General features: G+C 40.6%; 1 protein-coding gene across 9 annotated transcripts in view; it reads right to left on the reverse strand.

Annotated features, from left to right (window-relative positions):
- The window catches only part of PIKFYVE (phosphoinositide kinase, FYVE-type zinc finger containing), a 64,788-nt gene that overhangs the window by 42,401 nt on the left and 2,607 nt on the right, over positions 1–19,780 (reverse strand). For 7 of the 9 annotated variants that reach the window (XM_058839589.1, XM_058839591.1, XM_058839595.1 and 4 more), the window contains 7 exons: positions 18,805–18,986; positions 17,095–17,280; positions 11,373–11,491; positions 8,579–8,750; positions 7,260–7,467; positions 4,773–4,862; positions 1,737–1,875 (listed from right to left, as the gene is read on the reverse strand). In XM_058839589.1, the coding sequence (XP_058695572.1) occupies positions 1,737–1,875; positions 4,773–4,862; positions 7,260–7,467; positions 8,579–8,750; positions 11,373–11,491; positions 17,095–17,280; positions 18,805–18,976 (1,086 nt within the window). In that variant the 5' untranslated portion in view covers positions 18,977–18,986. Of the gene's footprint in view, positions 1–1,736; positions 1,876–4,772; positions 4,863–7,259; positions 7,468–8,578; positions 8,751–11,372; positions 11,492–12,304; positions 12,426–17,094; positions 17,281–18,804; positions 18,987–19,780 lie in introns of those variants that run through there. The other 2 variants (XM_058839597.1, XM_058839598.1) reach the window with 2 other exon arrangements.

A 19,780-nucleotide genomic window follows, 5' to 3' on the forward strand; every position in this document is an offset into this window, starting at 1 on the left:
ATTTCGACCAAGCAGCACACCACCCCAAAGTGTGGACAAGAGATGCTGCAGCTCACTTTCCCAAATACCTCATTTGTTCCATTTTTGTGTAACAGAACTTTAATTAAATTACAACTGGTTTCAGCTTTCCAGTTAACTATCAGACCCACATTATTGCACTTTCCAAAGGGTGTCCTGAGGCCCAGGAGTTATGCTCCACTTTTATTACTGGACTGACTTTCTGCTTTCAGTTCCAGCAGTGGCTGTCACAGGTATTACCCTAGAGGCAGTGCCAGCAGCACCCCTTCCACACCAGGTACAGAGTCAAATGGGTCAGTACCCAGAACATTGATAGGATCACACAATTTGATGCAACTGGAGTCTCCACAGTTCAGATGTCGTGAACTGGCAAATACAGTGAACTGAAGAAACTAGCAGAATAAAGCAAATCCTTCCATCTCAAGGATTTTGACCTCTAGTTCACTGGAGTAGGTGCTTATTCCAGCATATGTACAACCTCCTCTACCTTTATTTCATGAGCAAAGTTCATTAGTCTTCTGAATGGACTAAGTCAGGCTTTAAATTAACTCCTGACATAGGGTCAACTCCACACAGTAAGGGTAATAAACAAACAGTAGGAATGTACAGAAAATCCTTCATTAATTGACACTGTCTTCTGCTCTTACATGAACAAAATAGTACCAGTCCTCCTTTCCCTCAAGAAAGAAAATGGACAAAAGATTAAACAATGTGAAGCCAAAAAACACCAGGACTTGAATGTCTTGCTTCAAGTTGCATTCAGAGAGGTTTGAATTTCCTTTTTCCATCCTGCATGAAGCAGGGTGGTATAAAGACATGCCTTAAACATGTTTCTCCCTCGGGTGTTATCCATTTACAGAGCAACTCAGAAAGGAGTTCTGTAACTAAACAGCAGTTAGTGTTTCTACACCCTCAGGCACACTTGAATGCATACTGCTCACAGCAGGCAGAACGGGGTAACACAGAATGAGCCTGATTTTAAAGTAGCAATGGGGTGCAATCTTGAATCTTTTAATGTGTGAAAAACACTGCCTTCCCTTCTCTGCAACTTCTTTGCTTTATTTATTGGAAACACTTCCCTTTCCCCCTCTCAAAGAAAATTATCTGGTTTTTACTGTTTAGAAATATATGCAGTAGCTGCAACATACAAGATTGCCTCTGGGGGCTAAGGGATAATAGGACTACACAGAACTGGCCCACATTGACTTTTCTTTTAAAAGGAAATCATTACATCATTACAATCTTCTACAAAATCTTTCACTTATTCTGCAAACAAAGGGAGGGGCCAAGTTTTGGCCCAATAAGCTATAAGGGCTTTAATTTATTCATCATGCTGGAACTGTTTCAAAGCAGCCATTTAAAGCTCCTGATTATGTGGCCTATGAAAGAGAAAATCTCAACTTAAAGAAATACAAAAACAGGTCAATGCATTACAGCTGCAACCACAACAGGTTTAACTCAAAAAGCCACCTTACACCAACTCCGCACTTAGCAAGCCTAAAACTGTAAACATTTGTATGCAAAAACCCCATGAAACTATGACTTATTTCCAAAGCAGCATCAATATTCTCCATCTCTGCTCCCCCTGGAAGAGAGGTCCAGGTACAAGTGCTTAAAGAAAAGCCTTAAAAGGCAGCAAAATACTCCTGCTGCATGACACAAGGAAGACAAACTTCACTGTCTTCACAGTGTAAGGCAAAGAGAAGAGTGAAGAGTACCAGAAGGATTTTGCGTTCATCCTCGCTGGTCTCTGCCTTCATATGAGTGCGAGTGGCCTGGGGGCTGACTGACGTCTCGTAGGTAGGCACCATGGGTGACCCTGACCGATCCAGAGACAGGTTAGTGATGCTGGCTGACCTGCAGGGGAACAGAGAACAAAAAGTGTAAGTATTCATCGTGTGGTGCTTCACCAGAGCAAGCCTTTATCTTACAGCATAATAAAAACCAGCTCAAACCTGGGACACTGTTTACTCTTGTCAGTACAGACTGCTGAAGGCTTTCTTCTTTGTCAGAGCAGAAGAAAGGCTCCCTAGGAAGCAAGTGTATTGCTTTGGAACTGCTAAGGTAAGCATAAACTTCTGCAAAGATCTTGTGTGAAGCAGCTGGAACTAAGTTTAGGCACACCAATTCATACATGTCTGTATTTAAATAGACTGGGGATGGGATGCTGGGTAATTAGAAGCTCCAGCAGTTTAGAGACAAGACAAATATCAGCAAGGATGGCCAACACCCAGACTCCCATAACAGAGCACTGAGATTCCCTCCTCTCATTGTCCCATGGAAAATTCCTTGTCCTCAGCTCTCAAATACATGGCTGAAAGCTTGCAGAGTCTGAAGTTTGAGCACTTGTTCCCCAGAGTTGTTAAACCATTTTCTGAAGCTGGAGGTCACTGCAGCTGGCAATCCTCCTCGTACAGGGATACAGAGCATCCCCTTATCTCAGCCCAGCTGTTACAAAATCTTGGCTGTGCCCTCCAGCACATACACACGGTTTTGCAATTATCATTGCAAAGTTTCAAATGCAAATACAAGTTCCACATATCTGCTTCATTAACCCACAACTAGACCTGACACTCTGAATAACCAGAGTGCAACTTCTCATCACATAGCAGCAACTGCAGTAATGTATCAGTGCTAAAGCACTCTAAGGAGTGAGGATGGAAAACATTTCTGCATGTATCAACAGGGAAACTCAAAATGCCAGTGCTGAACTGACTGAAGAGGTTTGCACCAACCTCATGAAAACAGTTGCCAGCCTCTAGCCTTCGGAATGAAACTTTGATAACTTCAGAGAGCTTGCTAACTGGCTAACAGACATATTATAATTATTCCCAAAAATTGTCCATGGATGATGTGGCTCAGCCCAGGCATGAGAAAGCAATGCCACCCTATTTCAGTTTTTATAGTGCAGCTAACAGAAAGCATCCTAATGCACAAGATGAGGCTGACATGGAAGTCACTCCTCCCAGTTGTTTTGCAACAGCTACTTTAATTGTGCTGCATACCTGTAAGTAGCAGGGTTTTTTTACTTGGGTGTAATCAAGTTAGAACAGTGAGATTTCACTGATCTCTGTCTTTATTAACAACAATTATATCTGGGCCTTTATGATACATATCTTTTTAAAAAATAGAGGGAGATTTTGCAATGAAAATGCTTATCCTTTAGAAGGATCTGCAAGGGAGCAGTTTGAACCCTGCTTGCAACATTTGACTGTACTGCTGGGGTTCTCCCCCCTCATAAAAACCAAGACTGAGAACACATTTCCCACCCAAAAGGGAAAACAAATAGCAATATGTAACTTCTTCTACCTGCATCTAAATGCACTCAACCTGCATCTTTTCTGCATCATCCCCTCTAGAAAGAGAAATATTCAAGCTTCTCTCAAAGAAATGGCTACAGCTGCTTTGAGAAGATCTAAAGGCTAACATTGCTTAACCAAAGACATCAGCTTGTTTTCCAAGGGTTCAGAATTTTTAACAGAGATATATTATAACTCATCATTACATGCATCCAAACAAACAAGTACTTTTGGTGAGACTATGAACAGCCAGCCAGAGAGTTAAAATTTAACTTGAATAAGCAATCTGGGCCTGCCAGATCAAGATTAGAACGATCCTACTACTGCACGTTTGAGCAAACAGCAAAAGCCTTTTAAAACAGACATATATTCAAACAGGAAGCATGAGACCATCCTCAAGGTTTCAGACATTTATTGACGTCACAGCAGTTATTTAGAATTGAACTTTTAATTCTGAATTCCTTGCCATGTTTGCCCAGGATTGATTTTTGGTACTCATTTATTCATCAGTACTTTACTCCACAAGGTTAGATCTTTGGGTCTCAGATGTACAGTCAGTGTGCATCTCCTCCTAACCATCCCCATCACCCAGAAAATAAAGGCTCCAAGCAGTCCATTCTCCAAAAGGCTCACCCAGCATCCTTCTCAGCTGAGCTCCCTTGTCTTCACTGGTCCTTCCAGATCCCTCCAAACTGCTAAACATTCTGTCTTCCTCTAACACCAATGCAAAGAAATCTCTGAGTGTCCCCTGATTACAGTTTTGAAATCTGGATTATTTTTTCTCTGTTCCTCACCTCCCTGCCTTACCTTCATTTCCTTAATTTAACCATATGGGAAGCAATAACCATCACCATAGTAGAAACACTGTGAAATGGGAGCTACTTGTACTTCTAAAACCAGCCTATTTAGTGGGATTAAGCTCAAGTACTCACAAATTATACTAAAGCTCTCATGAACACTTTCAAGTTCATCCCAGCACTCTTGCATAAAGATCTATGAAGGGATTTTAGCCTGAGGAAGCCTGGTAATTTAAACAAGATTATCCTTAATGAAGAGCAGAGGAAGCAAATGGGGACACACACAAACAAATAAACAAAAACTACACCTCTGCTCCCCATGACCTGAATCTTTTTGTCTCACATCACCAAGTACATGTTACTCCCTTTTCTTCAGGTTCCTCAGAACTGCACTTTTCTTAGACACTTCTTTCCCCTCCTGTCCTCTTCTGCTTGGCCAAGTCAGCAGTAAACTACAGGACCTCAAAAGTAGTACATTTGTTAACAGGAATACATATACAAATGGTTCTTCCTTACCACTCTATGGGCAGTGAGATGTCCCATTTTAGACATGAAACAGCACTATCAGTAAAAATAAACCTGGAAACACAGACCTTACAGCAATGAGTGTGCTAGGGGTGCGTCCACAACAGAAAATATTCAGAAATTATTAGTTTACCTGTTTCTAGCTGGTGACTTCCCTGCATCCTCCTGGACAGACCCAAGGCGTGCAGACAACGTGGTAGTTGCAGAGTCTGGGTGAATCAAACTGCAGGGAAAGGAGCATGATAGAGATGTTTGAGATAATTGTGACATCCAGTGTGTCAGAACAGCTGTAATTAAAGTACAGTTAATTGTCACGTTGCCTCTCACTCACACCCATGATTGTTAAATCAACAAGGGAACAGGGAGAGCTTTCCCCATCTGTAGGCCAAAGGTATCTGGAAGACAGTGCTCCTGTCTTCTTCCAAACTGAACTCTTGAACAATAAAGACTATTCCTAGTTCTCATATTATCCTACTTTCCCACCTGCTTCCCCTATTTCCCTTCCTTACATCTTCCTTTCCTACAAGCTGCTATAAGATGTTTTGGAAGTAGACACATTGCCCTCATCTCCCCAGCATACCATCTCTGCAATCCAAGCAATGCTATCCATAGCTACTGCTAGACAGCTTTTGCCAAGATAGCCTGACAACCTTCTATAATTGTTTAACCTGAAACTGATCACCTTTGCCCTCCTTCTGTTTCCACCCCAAGAGGAAGGACAGCAGATATTTGAACACCATCATACAGAAATTCCTGTGAGCAAAACTGTATCAGATCTAAGGCACTACAGTCCAGCTGATACAGCTACCCTGCTGTGCTCTCTACCACAATAAATGCTCCTAGCAGGATAAATGCTCTTCATGAAAAACTGTAAGCAATGCAGCTTCACTGAGTAGCTGTACTTATCCAGAGTATGCCTCTCCTTAAAGGACATGGCCCTTCAAATGAGTTAAAACAGGAACTCTGTGCTCTGGCTGTTTGAAGACCAGAGCAACGTCTGACAAGTACATGCAGCATCAGTGTCCCTAAATGCTTTTCTTGCTGCTTTGCAGCATCTTAGCTCAGATACATTATTTTGGAAAGAGACAACTCCCAAGTTTTTTTTTGAAACCAACTACTTCTCACACAGAAGCCACTATTAGAACACAACCTCTGCTTCATTATGAAGTTGTGAGTTGCCAGTTCCCATTTCAGTGGCACCATTTCAATTCAGTATCTTGAGTTTAAATCTCTTAAATTCAATCAGGAACTTACCAAACAGTATTTAAGAAAAGCACTGTAACCCACTGCAAAGTGCAACAAGCACTGACGAAAATGTTAATCCTGCTAAAGCAACAATAAACCACCTAATCCCAAATCTCTTCCTCTCACATATAAGAGAGACCCACGTTTATTCAGTGTCTCCCAAAAAGACTATATTCTATTATAGAGTTATGAACCTTTCAACAATAGGAATTATTTTGAGTGCTACAAGCTGCACCAAATAAAGATGCAAATTTTTTCTTTACATGTTCATGTCTACAGGCTGCTGAATTGTTGTTATAAAGGTACCAATAACACTTCCAAACAATTCCTTCAGTACTTTGTACGTTTGAAAAGAACATTCTGAGAACACCTACCTATTCCCCAATTCAAAATTTGGTAGTATTTATCCCATGCATTGTTAGATTACTACCACTTTAGATGACCATAACATTAAACCAGAAGTACTTTCCTTTATTTAGGCCTAAAGCTGATAATTTAAATGCTTCCAGATAGGAGCAACATACTCTGAAAAGCAACAAGCAAAGCAAGAGTCAAGGCATTTTCTGAAGACAGAAAATGGTTTGATGGTTTTTTTTAAATACTATTAGGAGAGATCTGCTATGGGACACGTCACTAGCACTACCACTCAGTTAAACAAGGGTTCTGACTCAAGACCACCTCAATAGTTTCACATCTGCCTGATCTTCTGTTTTAGGGAAATGAGCACAAATACCACACCTGATTATTTCTTCTTTCCCACAACAGTAAATTAAATCAAGGTATTCCAAAAATAACTTGCATAGCACTTGAGAAGTACAGTGTTCTTTTATTCATGGTCCAAAAATAAAGATCCCCTCCTTTGAGAGCAATAGGAATAAATACACTTTGGAAGGAGATTAGAGAATCTTTTAAAACTGTCCTTTCAATCTTCACTTCATCTCAAATAGGCGGTTACTTCCATCACTTCTCTTTTACCTACACAGAGAAGCATTTCTTACATTCTCTTGCCCAATTCAAAACGTGACAGATAAAGCACCAGTGTTACATTGATTGCCTCTCAGTACATGGGTGGTTAGAATTTGATTTTGGGTCTCTCTTTTTAAACTCTGAAGACAAAAGCCTGCTCTGTCACTGGTACAGAATCACTGACTCGGTACGTTAAAGGAAGAACTGCAAATAATTTGAAACTTCACAAGAAATGTTTCCACATTTCAGCTTGAAGAGAAGAATACTACAAGCAAACACAGGATTAGGTTCTTTTTACAGGAGTTGGAATCTAAGTTTCCTAGGTGGAAACAACCAGTTTTTGTCTAGGTAGCTGTAAGCCTGAAAACAGCTGAGATTCTGGAGCTCAGCATGAAGCCACTGACCTTACCTTTGCCAGGTCAGATCCTCCTCCAGGAAGATGTTGCGGCTAGCTTTGCGGCTCCCAACTGGTGTGCGTGGCTCACCAGGATCCAGTACAGACACAGAAGAAGCAGAATCTGACAGGGCATTTAAGTCCTCTCCAATGGAGTTACTGTCTGTGGAGTGTGCATAGCTTAAGGCTATTTTACGGCAGTAAGTGCAGGCTCGGAGATCCCCTACAGAAAAGGGAACCAGAGACTGTAAGCAACAGGAACAAATAATACTCTGTTCCTACCGGATCAGAGGTGTATAGTGGTGGAAACAGAAGGATTTTCTGTTTCAAAACCTCTTTGCAAGTCTAATTCTCATACTCTCTGAAAGGGCAAAACCCTGGATAATTACACACTCGGAGAATTTTTCCAAGGCAAATGATGCCTAACATAAGATCAGTGAAAGAGGAGAGAAGAGAGAGAAAAGAAGAGGAAGGGAGAAGAGAGAAAAGAAGAGGAAGGGAGAAGAGAGAGAAAAGAAGAGGAAGGGAGAAGAGAGAGAAAAGAAGAGGAAGGGAGAAGAGAGAGAAAAGAAGAGGAAGGGAGAAGAGAGAGAAAAGAAGAGGAAGGGAGAAGAGAGAGAAAAGAAGAGGAAGGGAGAAGAGAGAGAAAAGAAGAGGGAGAGGGAGAGAGGGAGAGAGGGAGAGAGGGAGAGAGGGAGAGAGGGAGAGAGGGAGAGAGGGAGAGAGGGAGAGAGGGAGAGAGGGAGAGAGGGAGAGAGGGAGAGAGGGAGAGAGGGAGAGAGGGAGAGAGGGAGAGAGGGAGAGAGGGAGAGAGGGAGAGAGGGAGAGAGGGAGAGAGGGAGAGAGGGAGAGAGGGAGAGAGGGAGAGAGGGAGAGAGGGAGAGAGGGAGAGAGGGAGAGAGGGAGAGAGGGAGAGAGGGAGAGAGGGAGAATACACGTCCACTGAAATGATAGAACAACAGCCAGTCAGATATGACACACCAACTGATGTCTAGAATTTGGTAACTGGCATTTGAAAGACTCCCCCCATGCTCAATTAAAACATGTGGCTCATACTTTAAAACTACTGTTAGTAAAAGCAGCTTTTACTTGAGCATACTTTTTTTGTACTGCACACCCTTGTTTAATAGTGGCCATATTTGTTTTGGTAAAAATTAGCAGGCATGGTATAATCCAACATCTTTCATAGAGAAACTGGTAGAATTAGGTCTTATGATTCTTTTTCGTTATTTTTAAGCCCACTATAGAGCTGTACAGCATTTTCTAGAAGATTCCAGTAACCTAAACCGAGGTGAGCACACAGACTGTTCTGTTTCTCAGTAAATAAACCCTACCTGTGTAGCCCATGAATTTTCCAGGGATTTCCTGATTGCAGCATCGACTACAAAAGATCTGCCCACAAAGTCGACAGTGGTGCCTCCTCCGGAAGGTGGTAAATTTCTCACTACAGTCATAACATTCTTTGCACTGGCTGTCAGGCATCCAGTACTGCTTCAAGTCACTGTCCTACAAGGGAAGACAGCAGATAAAAGCTTCTTCTTCTGTAAATAAGAAAGCATGTTTAGTTTCATGACTCCTTGTAGACTGTGCTCATGGAAAAGAAAATTTCATATATTCACATATCCGTGCACATGTTTACACATTCTTGCATAAAAGCACACAAAGGATTTTTCATGTGGTTTTACAAGAAGGCAGAAGGATGAAAGTTCTCAACTAAAAGAGTAAATCCAGTAGGACTTTGTTTCCTTTATCCATGACGTAAGCAAAGCAGAAAAAAAGTCATACAATGCAGATAAGTCAAAAAGAAACAAATATATGAAATAGTGACTGCTCTCCCCTCTCATTTGCCCCCAGCACATGAAAGGTCCTCAACTAGCACAGTTTAAAAATTAAAAGGAAAAAATCCACCAAATTCTAGTTGAAGCTGTTACCTAGGAGTAAATTAAGTTATCAAAAATTATCACTGCACGAAGATCATTTCAACAGCTAATACTGGGATATGTTTTGAAAGAACTATAGATAAATGTAAAAAGTTTTATTATTTGATTGAATTCTTCAACACTTCAGTAAAGAGTTGTAGAAGCCTGTCCCAGATTGATCTTGTTTCAAAACTCCAGGTTAACTGCTATGTGAAGAAAACTGAAATTCACATTCAGTAGATAACAATGTATATTAATTTACAGCATCGGTATAGCCACAGGAAAAACAACACCTTAGAAACAGAGAGTTAAAACTCCATTTGGTGTTGAAGCTACAGAGCAAGACAAACTCTCAATTGTGATTCTGAGCACACCAGCTGCAACTGCCATGGATGGAGACAACTACTAGTGGTCACATGACAGCCTTGGCTGCGCAATTCTCTTTGCTAGAGTTCAGTTCTGGCAAAAAGCCTTTTCAGAGGGACTGAATACTCCAGGTTTTTCTTAGGAAGAGAAACTGCTGCAAGTATTTTTTCAAAACAATCAGAGAGGAGAATAATCACACAAAATAAAGGTGATCTATGCTCTCTCTTCACATAATCAAAAAAAAAAAAACAAAAAAAACCTTGGTTTTTATGTTAAATTGGGATTTATTTTTGGAAATTCACAAAGTAAAGTTTACCATAGCTGCTAAATCAATTTTGAGACCAAAGCAGTTATGATCAACAACATAAAATTTTCATGCTGTCCTCAGCAAAGAAAACCCACACAGAGAGAGGCTGAAGACTGCTCAAGACAGTCTAGTGTTTTAGAGAATCTAGAACCTTTTAAGATGAACACTCAGCTTCAAGCAGGGAAAATTGCAGTGAAGAGCTTTGCCAAGGAACTGCTGCAAAGCTGCAGGGGGTGCCATACAACAGCTTTTGTTGCAACTCTGCATGATAAGCCAGGGCTCTGCATCTACCACAAACACCAGTGCTGTGCCCTGCTGGCATGTGACTATGTGTCCAGAAACCCAGCTCTCTGCCTTCCTTGCAGGCTGTTCTTGTCATGAGGGAGGGTTCAGAGCAGAAGTCTGGCCCGCCTCAGCACTAGAGGCTCATTAAAACAGCACCTTCTAGAACATGACAAAAGTTTTCTACAGAAGAGGTCTCCTGTAGAGACAGGCCAAGTCCACAGCAGGAACAAACTGAAGTGCCTGAAGTCACTCAAGCAAAACATGGCTGCAGTCAAGGGCAGTGATACTTTTTGTACAGAAGTCAGCATGCTTCCATGAGAAGACCTGGTCATATTTACTGCTGTACCCTGTCTGTTTCAGCACTTCTCCACAGCTTCTCTAGGGCCTTCAGAAGTTGCCACAAAATGAATTATTAGTAAGGGGCACACTCAATGCCCTGCTTACTGCAATGAAAGGATTCTGCTTTACTCTCAAAAATATCTCCGTATCTATCAAAGCAAGATTATTCTTACAAGCAGAACAGCACTGGAAGCTTAGTAAGCTTACTCAAAGTCCACGTATAAAAGCTATCAAGCCAAAAGCCTTTTTCTTCCTCTACCAATTCAACTAAATGTACTTTTGCCTGCTCATGTCTTGCCCACAGACATAGCTATTTATACCCTCATTTATAAATAGCTGTGGATTCTTTCCTCAATTAGAGCCTCTTCTTAAAGGTATGGTCCAACTCAAGATGGAGGTGAAATCAGCAAGTCAGTTGCAACCACCAGACTTCTTGTCTATCTAAATAGAAACTGATTAACAGGGCACACCTTCCAAGCAAATATTGCTGACCAATCAATACCACAGTAAGTAGCAGATTAAAACCACTCTGGGACTTCTCGTTATTATCTATGACAGTTGATATGTTTCACCTGTCCTGGTAAGCCTTCTAGGGAGAAAAATATCAGGGCTTTTTTTCACTAGAGTGAGTAACACGTAAGTGGGAATGAGTCTAAAAAGAGAGTCCAAACAGGAGAAGCCAAGTAAATGCAATAATTCACTCCCCCAATATGACAGATGTTTGGCAAGTCAAAAATCAGCATCAAATGAAATTGTTTCCCCTGCATTCACACAATGCTTTAAGAGTTTATTCACTCATCCTTCAAATACCCAGAAAAAAATTCTCATGATGCATCTAAAAACAAAATTCAGAAAAGTCCAGTAAAGAGCTCATTTTCTAGGTTTGGTCTACAAATGCTTCAAAAGAAGTACCTGGCTCTTCCCCTCCATGATTTCTTTGAGACGTTTTAAAACAGTGCTGAGGCTTCTTAACTGAACTGCAGTTCGAGGATCATGACCTCCAAGAGGTGGTTCAACTTTCCTTCGATTGTCTGGAAGGAAAGAGAGTGATATTCTTTTCTTCCATGATACATCAACATTCGCATCACAATACAAAGCCACATTAGAGGGAAAAATATCCAGGTATATATACATTTTAGAAAGTTATAATGTGTATTGCTTCTTACCCTTGTGTTCTTCTCCCCCCAAAGGAGCTACTGATCCCAGATAGTTTGCTGTGACTGACATTTTAAATACCACCCACTGTGTTTACAAGAAGCCATTTAAGTTCTCTGAGAATGAAAACATCTTTCCAAGAAGTGATTTTCAACCTACTAGATGAAGCTTGTAGTAGTCTATTACAGAGCACTGAGGTCTCATTTTTAAAATGCCCTCTAAGGATACTAATGCTTACAAAATAATTGCTACAATATACATGTTAATTCTAGGAGTAGTGTAAGTCAATGCTTTAACCTGAACTTATTTATAAATTACAACAGCAAAAATCAGGACTCTGTTGCTCATTCCTATTAAAAACAGTAATTCAGAGTAAAATGCATTCAGAAGTTCACATTTTTGAAGGGTTTGGGGTTTTTTGGTTTGGGTTGGGTTTTTTCCTAAGAAAAACATCAGGTCACTAAGAACTTGTACAGTCATTCTTGACTAACTATAACAAAGAGACTCCTTAATAAGAATGTAATACAGCCAATTTCTTTTACTTTGAAGCACTGCTGAACAAGGTATAAATAGGCTCCTTCTCTCCAGAAAGATTTGAAATCACAGCTGTCTCTTTACCCAAACATTTAAACATTTTCAGAGTCTCTTTTCTTAATCAACAACTTTCTGAATAGTTTAAAGTTTCTTACCAGCTTCGTTGCTCTCCATCTGACTAGTGTTTTATTTAGCTTGCCCCTAGTAGAGGAAGAACAGACATGGCTGCTTTCTGTTTACTGCCTGAGCTATCCCTGATGTCAGCAGCAATGCTGACAGCTCTGTTAACTGTTGCTGTGCAGTAACAGCTATGCTACTGCCTCGTGTGCAGCAGACTAAAATCCTCCCGGTAATGTGACCAAAACCGTGGGATTCCATGCCTTCCCTTCAGCTTCTTAGGAGGTATTTTTAGTCAATCAGCCCACACTTTGCTGCTATGTACAGCAAAGAATGCACGACATTTTCCTTTTTAAGAAAATAAACCATTTCTGTAACTAGCCACTTGGAATTGATTTCTTTTTAAAAATCAAACAGACTTTTGGGCAGTACGAAGTTCAGTATTCCAGGGGGATTAAGGGGACTTTCATATTTCAAGAAGACATTGATAATACCAGAGAAATCTCTGGCTCCTCCCTGTTTCTATCACAAGATCTGTGCTGTGTTCACTTCCTGGTACTTCTTCTGAATTCAAAAGTATCTCCTTTCCAGGAATGTGGCTTCCAATTCAAAGAATTATCAGATCTACTACCAATAAATCTTGTCAGGCAAGCAACTTCCAAAAAACAAACATACACAGCACTTAGGAAATGTCACAGTTCTTGTTAGCTAAAAGCCCTTTTCTCTGTTCTATAAAACAATGTCAGAAGGATGTCATCTACATAAGAAAAAACATGCCGTCAGCAATAGCAGCATGTGGCCAACCTGTTTATACTAGAGAAGTTGACTGATACTCAAATTAAAATTCAGTTGTTTCTTTTCCTTCTCAATCATGAGATTTCTCCCTTTCTGAGGAAAAACACAGGGTACAGTGAGAAAGAAGTTATCATTCCTTCAGCAAAGGAAACACTGTTTAAAACACCATCCTTCAAAAAGAATTCCCATGTATCAATCTTAGGTTAACTTTTACCCTTGATCCAAACTGCATTATTGTAAGTTAAAAATTAACTCCTACATTTAAAAAAAAAAAACAAGTCAACTTATTTTAATAGTAAACATCATCCTTCTTGTATGTATTTATGGTTGCTGATCCTTGGTAAAGCCACAGAGAAAAACTCTGAATTACAGAAATATGTTTTTACAGAGTTTCATGACTCCGTAGTATTTTAGCATTCATTTTACAGTGACAGACAAGGCAAAAACACCACAAGAACTGCTTTGTTGCAACCTAGAGCTTCAGTTTATAGAAGAGCTGACCATATACTAACACAAGAGGTAGAGATTCACACAGTTTCAACAATAAAAAAATACCCTACCCCTGCCAGAGATGCTACAGTTTTGCTAATACAAAACAACATAAAGTGCTTTTTAATTACTTGCTGCCACAGCATAGAATTTCATATTCAATTTCACTACCACCACTCAAACATCACATCTTCCTCAAATCACTGCCATAAAAAGCTGTCGTTCTAATTGGGAACGGCAGGAAGAACGACACGGACTCTCAAGGGAGTTAGAATAGGAGAGAATCTCTAGTTTATTGCTTCAGTCATGTTACATAGACTAGTTCGTGGAGAGTACAGAAAGGAAACTCTTATTGGTTAGTAAAGTGCTACATTACCATCATTGGTCAGTGGGGTTCACCACCCCCTGACTTTCTCCTGCAAGGAAAACACGGGAACAGATAAACAGCACCTGCAGGCTGTTTTGTGTCTTTGAGGATTGTTTTGAATCCTCCCATGAAATTCCCAGGCTAGCTTCCCAGGCAGGGCTGGCAGGCCATGGGGCCTGCAGCTTGCTCTAAAGCTAGCCTCCATAAAAAGCACTGCCACAAAAGGTAGGAAAACTGTCCTTAAGTTCATTTTATAACATGCATTTTCATGTTCCAAAATCATTTTGATTAGAAAAGATGCTCTGGTAATAACTTGCGCTACAGTAATACTATAAAATAACTAGATGGTTTCCAGTAACTACCACATGCTTTCCCCAGGCCTTCTTCCCCTTCTATGATCACTGGCCATTCCTTGCTCCTGCTAAGCTCCTTTGCCACTCCCTATTACTGCCACTCTGCTACAATTGTCTAGAATTAACAGCATTATCCTGTATGACAGGGCAGCAAGCCAGAAGTGCTTTTACTACCCATGCTCCCTCTGCAGCAGTCAGCATTTCCAGCTCTCCTTAAACAGGATTTGCAAGCTGTGACATTATCTCAGTGACAACAATCTCATTATTGGACTATTTTGGTTCAATCCAGCACCTTGAAAACCCTCATCTGACAGCACAGCACACATAGTCCAACATGACCAGCTGGGCCCACGGTCCCTTCGCAGCTCCTGCTCCAGCACATGCTGATGCAACAGAGCACCCAAGAGAGAGGCCACACAAGCCATTGCACAGTCTCAGCACTGGTTCTTCAGCCACACAACCCTCAGAGCATCTCTGATATAAGCCAGGCATCTAACAGCTCCTCCTATTGTCACAAAATCCAGGAAGGAACTACTATAATGCTTTTGTGTAAGCAGCCCTGAAGGGAAGCACAGAACTGAAACCCTACATAACTGCTGCCAGACAAGAGTCCTACAAAAGCCACCATCCCTCCACATTGCTCTGCACTTGCAGTTGTCAGCTAGCACAGTCCTTAAGCAATGAAAAGATCTGCCCAAACACTACAAGCTAATGCACAGAAGAAGGGTGAGGGTCAGCATCTTCAGAAGCAATTTCATTTCATCACTATTTAGAGGCATCAGCAGCAACTTTTTATTTATTTATACCTTTCAGTTTGATTAACTTGATACTTTATTTAAGATCAAGTAGGCTAGAGAAACCTTTGTGAAGGGTTTATATATTTTCCTGCCTACACTTGCCCATGTTAAGTATCTAATGGAAAAGCCTAGAGAGACATTTATAGGCCTGTGGACACAGGGCTACAAGGCTACAATTCAATTAGCCAATTCACTGTCACTGAAGTCAGTGGGTGACCCAACCTATCAATCTGGATGTTTATGTAAATCCCATCACTTACTTTCCTGCTTTTCACTATTTAGATATGACAATAATTTCAAAGATTTTTTGTGCAGGCCAGCATCAGCTGCAATAGCAGAAATAAAATTCTCTGCTAGTCAAAGAAAATCCTCAAAGACCTGATTATTCAGCACTATTTAAGGTAAAAAAAAGGAAAGAAAAATTATTTTCTAAAGTTTGCTTAAAAAAAATTTAACACCTTATTTTTAGAGAATGAAAATGCAAGTATTCAAATAAAGTGACATGGCCTAAAAAACTCCCCCAAATCTTCTCACCAGTCCAGTACACTTTTACATGTGTTACACAGAGCTCATGTTTGTTACAGCACCAAGGTTGATTGGGGGAAAATACTCAACAGCAAGCCAGGCGACTTGGCACACAGTACCACAGAAATCTTCAAAAAGTGAGCAGCAATTCCTGCTTGTTCTAACTTTACTTCTTTACAGGCTAATTCATCATTACATTTTTCTAAGCATGCTTGCATCCAGACCCAGAGATATGAACGGAGGTCCTGAAAAGGAGCTGGAATAATACAGAAACAGTTTCTCCCACACACTTTAAACTAAATCTTGTGCAAGACAGTATTTCCCTTATCTTATTCCCTGGCTGCCTAATCCCAGAGGAAGTCAAACAGCAAGATTATTTCTGCCTTCTGAGTATCGAACGACATACCTCACCTGAAGGTTTCTAACAATCCGCAGGCAACTTCCAAGTGATTTATAACAGGTACCAAGAAAAAGCAGCTAAGAGCACATGGCTGTTTCTGAGACATTTGAGACAATTCTTTAAGAAAGCGTCCAAGCAAACAAAACAAAACAAAAACCCCAAATTAATTAATTAAACTCCTTAATTGGTTTATTGGAAGAAATACAGCTGAAAAGATCAAACAGTACTAGAGGGCAAGGAGGAAGATGAACACATTTAAATAAACATGCAAATGACTTAGGTAAAAATGCAAGTTATCTATACTAGAGTTTTGCCTGGCTAGTAAAACTGCACATCTTTCTAAATATCCCATACATATTAACAACATTTAGGATCTGATTTGTTTGCACTAAGTACCACACTCTTGGAAATATTGTCTTGCACAAGATTGTTAGCCAGTTATCAGTTTCCTCAAGGCTATCACTAATAGCCAACAGTAACCAGTCAGATTTCAAGAGGACCCCCTGCAATCTACTTTCTAGCTCTTTCACATCTTCATAAAGCCATTACACAGTTACACCTTTGAAATCACAATCAACTCACATACCAGCTAAAAGATTCAGGACAGAATCTGGCAATAGTTTCACGGTTAGGCAGGACAGGAAAAAAAGAAAAATCTTAAGCATAACTTCCTATTCAATTCTCCTCAGAACAACTAGAAGCAAAAAATCCCTTGAAGACATAAGCATCAAATCTATCCAGACTAAGCACTAAAGTTAGAGTTAGCATGTGGATGTTAAGAAACTGTAGTCTCTCAAGATAAAGCAGAAATGTTCAGGATCAAAGTTCAGGCGACTGGATGTGTTTTGGCAGCCTATTCTGTTCCAGACTGTTTTCCAATTGAAAGACCAGAGACCCAACAAGAAGTTGTCTTGCTGGAACACCAAGAACTGGATGGTAATGACGTTAAAGTGCAACCTCACTAACAGAAGCATTGTAGCCTGATCCAAAATTCTGCTATGAATCTAGACACTCAATGAACCTTTGCTCACATCCTTCCACCTCACCCTGAAGCATCCTGGCTAGTACAACATTGCTTTATAGAACAAAGAGCTGAAATTACCCAGAGTTGCAGTTGCAGAAGATCTTCTTTGCAGCTCACCAGTCAGTTGTTTTTTGTAAGGAATTGGTGATCTCAGAGACTGAGCCCTCGTGGGATGCTGAGGACTGGACCAGCCACCACTCAATGCTTGTGGATCACTCTGTCCTGCCTCTGCTCTCTCTGCTGGGGATGAAAGCCTGCCATCATCTAGAGTTGACAAAAAACAAGACACTACCTGTTCAGACATGATGAAGAAAACCAGTAATACACACAAAGCTAAGGGTAAAAATCTCTCACAAATAGCTCTTTTGGATCATGATTAAACAAAACAAAACAAATTAATTTTAAATTTAAAAAATACAATACACACCACAGAAACAGGACAGTAGACTGTCTTCAAGGCTCAGGCTATTTCAGAAATTCCCTAATTTCTGAAAAGTGTCCTAAAAAAGTGTCTAATTTTTGAAAAGTGTCCAAAAAAAACTCTGGCGGATTATTCTTGAATAAGAATGTGAATTATTCTTGCTAAACAGAATAACTACATGTGACTATCAGCTTCTCCCTTGAAATGAGATTTTCAGTTATTTTACAAGCCAGGACTAAGGTCACATTAAAGTTACTACAGCCTTTAATTTCCATCAGCACATCAAGTATAGACAGGTTCTCATTGATTTTCGTAAGTAAGATGCACATTTCATGTGTTCTTTCAAGGTTGTTTTCCCATTCACTTAACAAAAGACTTTGCTGACTCCAGCTACATCTGTCAGAAAAAAAAAACAAGTGAAGCCAATATTGACCACATTTTATGCAACTTTCAAAAAATCAGCAATGACTGGTGCTACTCTACTATGCAAACTAATAGCAGCCATACCAAGTATTTATTTTTCATTCTGCATAAGATGAGTCTGAACAGATCAGTTTGCTTATGCAAAAAGCTGTTTGGCTCTTTTCCCCCAGCCCAAACATTGCTGAAGTATGCTTAGCAGATAATGAACAGACTAAACAAAAGCAGCTGACCAATGTGCCATCTCCATCCTAAAGAGATACACAGACTTTCCACAAAACCCAGGTGCATTCATTCACCACTCTTTTCAGGATTTTTCTTTGAAACAAAAAGGAACTCACACGGTTCTTTTAGAGTTTTCCCACTGAGAACATATTTCATGACACATGCAGCACAAAGGCCAAAATCAAGTAATACTTCTAAATATACAAAACTTTCACAACATTTCAGACTTCTTGATGGGGAACATCTAAGCCATGCAAATTAAGTGTGGACTTCCTGCTTTATTACAGCTCAGCTGTCACCCAGCTGCAGGTACGAGATGCACAGGAAGGTGAGGGGTGGATGAAGTCTGAAGTAAGAACTTGCATTGGAAGGACAAGCATACATTTTGCTCATACAGGCTGGCAGAGGGTTACTCCTACTTTCAGCCCCAAAAAAATGCACACAGACAGGAAATTCTGATGTCAAGCTAAGAATCCATATAATACTATCTGCTAACTGGCTTGTCTTTGATTTTCACAGGCAGCCACAGCTTTCCAGCTGCAAGATGCTGGCTAGCTTCTCTCATAATAAAGCTCTGCTACATCACCCAAAAGCAAGATGCAACATCTCTCACGACAGAACTGACATCAGCCCTTTGACATTACGCTCCTCTGTTCAGAGGTGTTTCTAGAAGCAGCAAACGGCACGCACAAACCATGACCACACATCCCCCCAGCACTTGCCTTTGCTGAAACGGAAGAGATTTACAAAAGAACTGTAAGCTGATTTAAAGGGAGGCTCGTCCTGGTCAGGAGTCAGGGGTTTGAAGTGAGTGAGATGAGACGGGCTGCTGGGAGAACGAGGTAGATCACTGGTAGAGTCCAGTGTCGGAGAGCGTTTGTCATCTGCAGCCATTTCAGGTGCCCTGGAAAGAGGTCAGCAACACACATTACACATAGGGTGGTGAAACAGAAACTCTTCAGTCTTCTGAAAAGGAGGTATCTCATTAGATTCCAAGGGAGGGACATCCACCCAACTGACCACAGGCATCTGCTATTAGCACAGATCAAGAGTGCCAGAGGAGCCCATGCTCCCAGCCCAGCCATTGACACTAGAGCAGCATCTCTGCAGAGCATAATTCAGAGTGCCTAGTTAAACATCCAGAGCAATAAAGTAAACAACCACTACACTGATGACACACTCCAGTAAAGGTTTATGAGAACTTGAAGTTTTCAAACGGAGACTCTGCAGGCAGATCACGAAGAAGTTTTAATTTTGACAGCTCTTCTCCTAATGTGACTTCTGCAGCCCTTGTAACAAAACTGAAAACAGGCATGCCTGAGCAAGCACAAGGCAGACCTGTTGTTCGGCCAGGTTAACTTCAGAATGAGAAGTAGAATAAACTATAAACAAAAACAGGACTGAAAGATTAATTTTGGTGGGAAACTGTTTCCCGCCCCTCTTCATTACAATACAGGCCCTTGTGCAAGTTACCAGGGAAGCAACTTGGTTTACTCATTATCAAATCTCACACCTTAAACCAGCCTCGTTTTTGGAAGCAGCTCCATTAAGGAAAAACAAACAAAAACCCCGAATCACTTTCTGTATTAGGAGAAGCCTTACTTGTAAACCCTATTTTCTGCATAACAAACTTCATACAACCAAGAGTCATACTTTTTCCCAACCCATACTCTTCAAGCTGAGCAGACACCCAATTTC

The sequence above is a fragment of the Poecile atricapillus genome, chromosome 5 (genome assembly GCF_030490865.1).
Source record: "Poecile atricapillus isolate bPoeAtr1 chromosome 5, bPoeAtr1.hap1, whole genome shotgun sequence".
NCBI classification, from domain to species: domain Eukaryota; kingdom Metazoa; phylum Chordata; class Aves; order Passeriformes; family Paridae; genus Poecile; species Poecile atricapillus.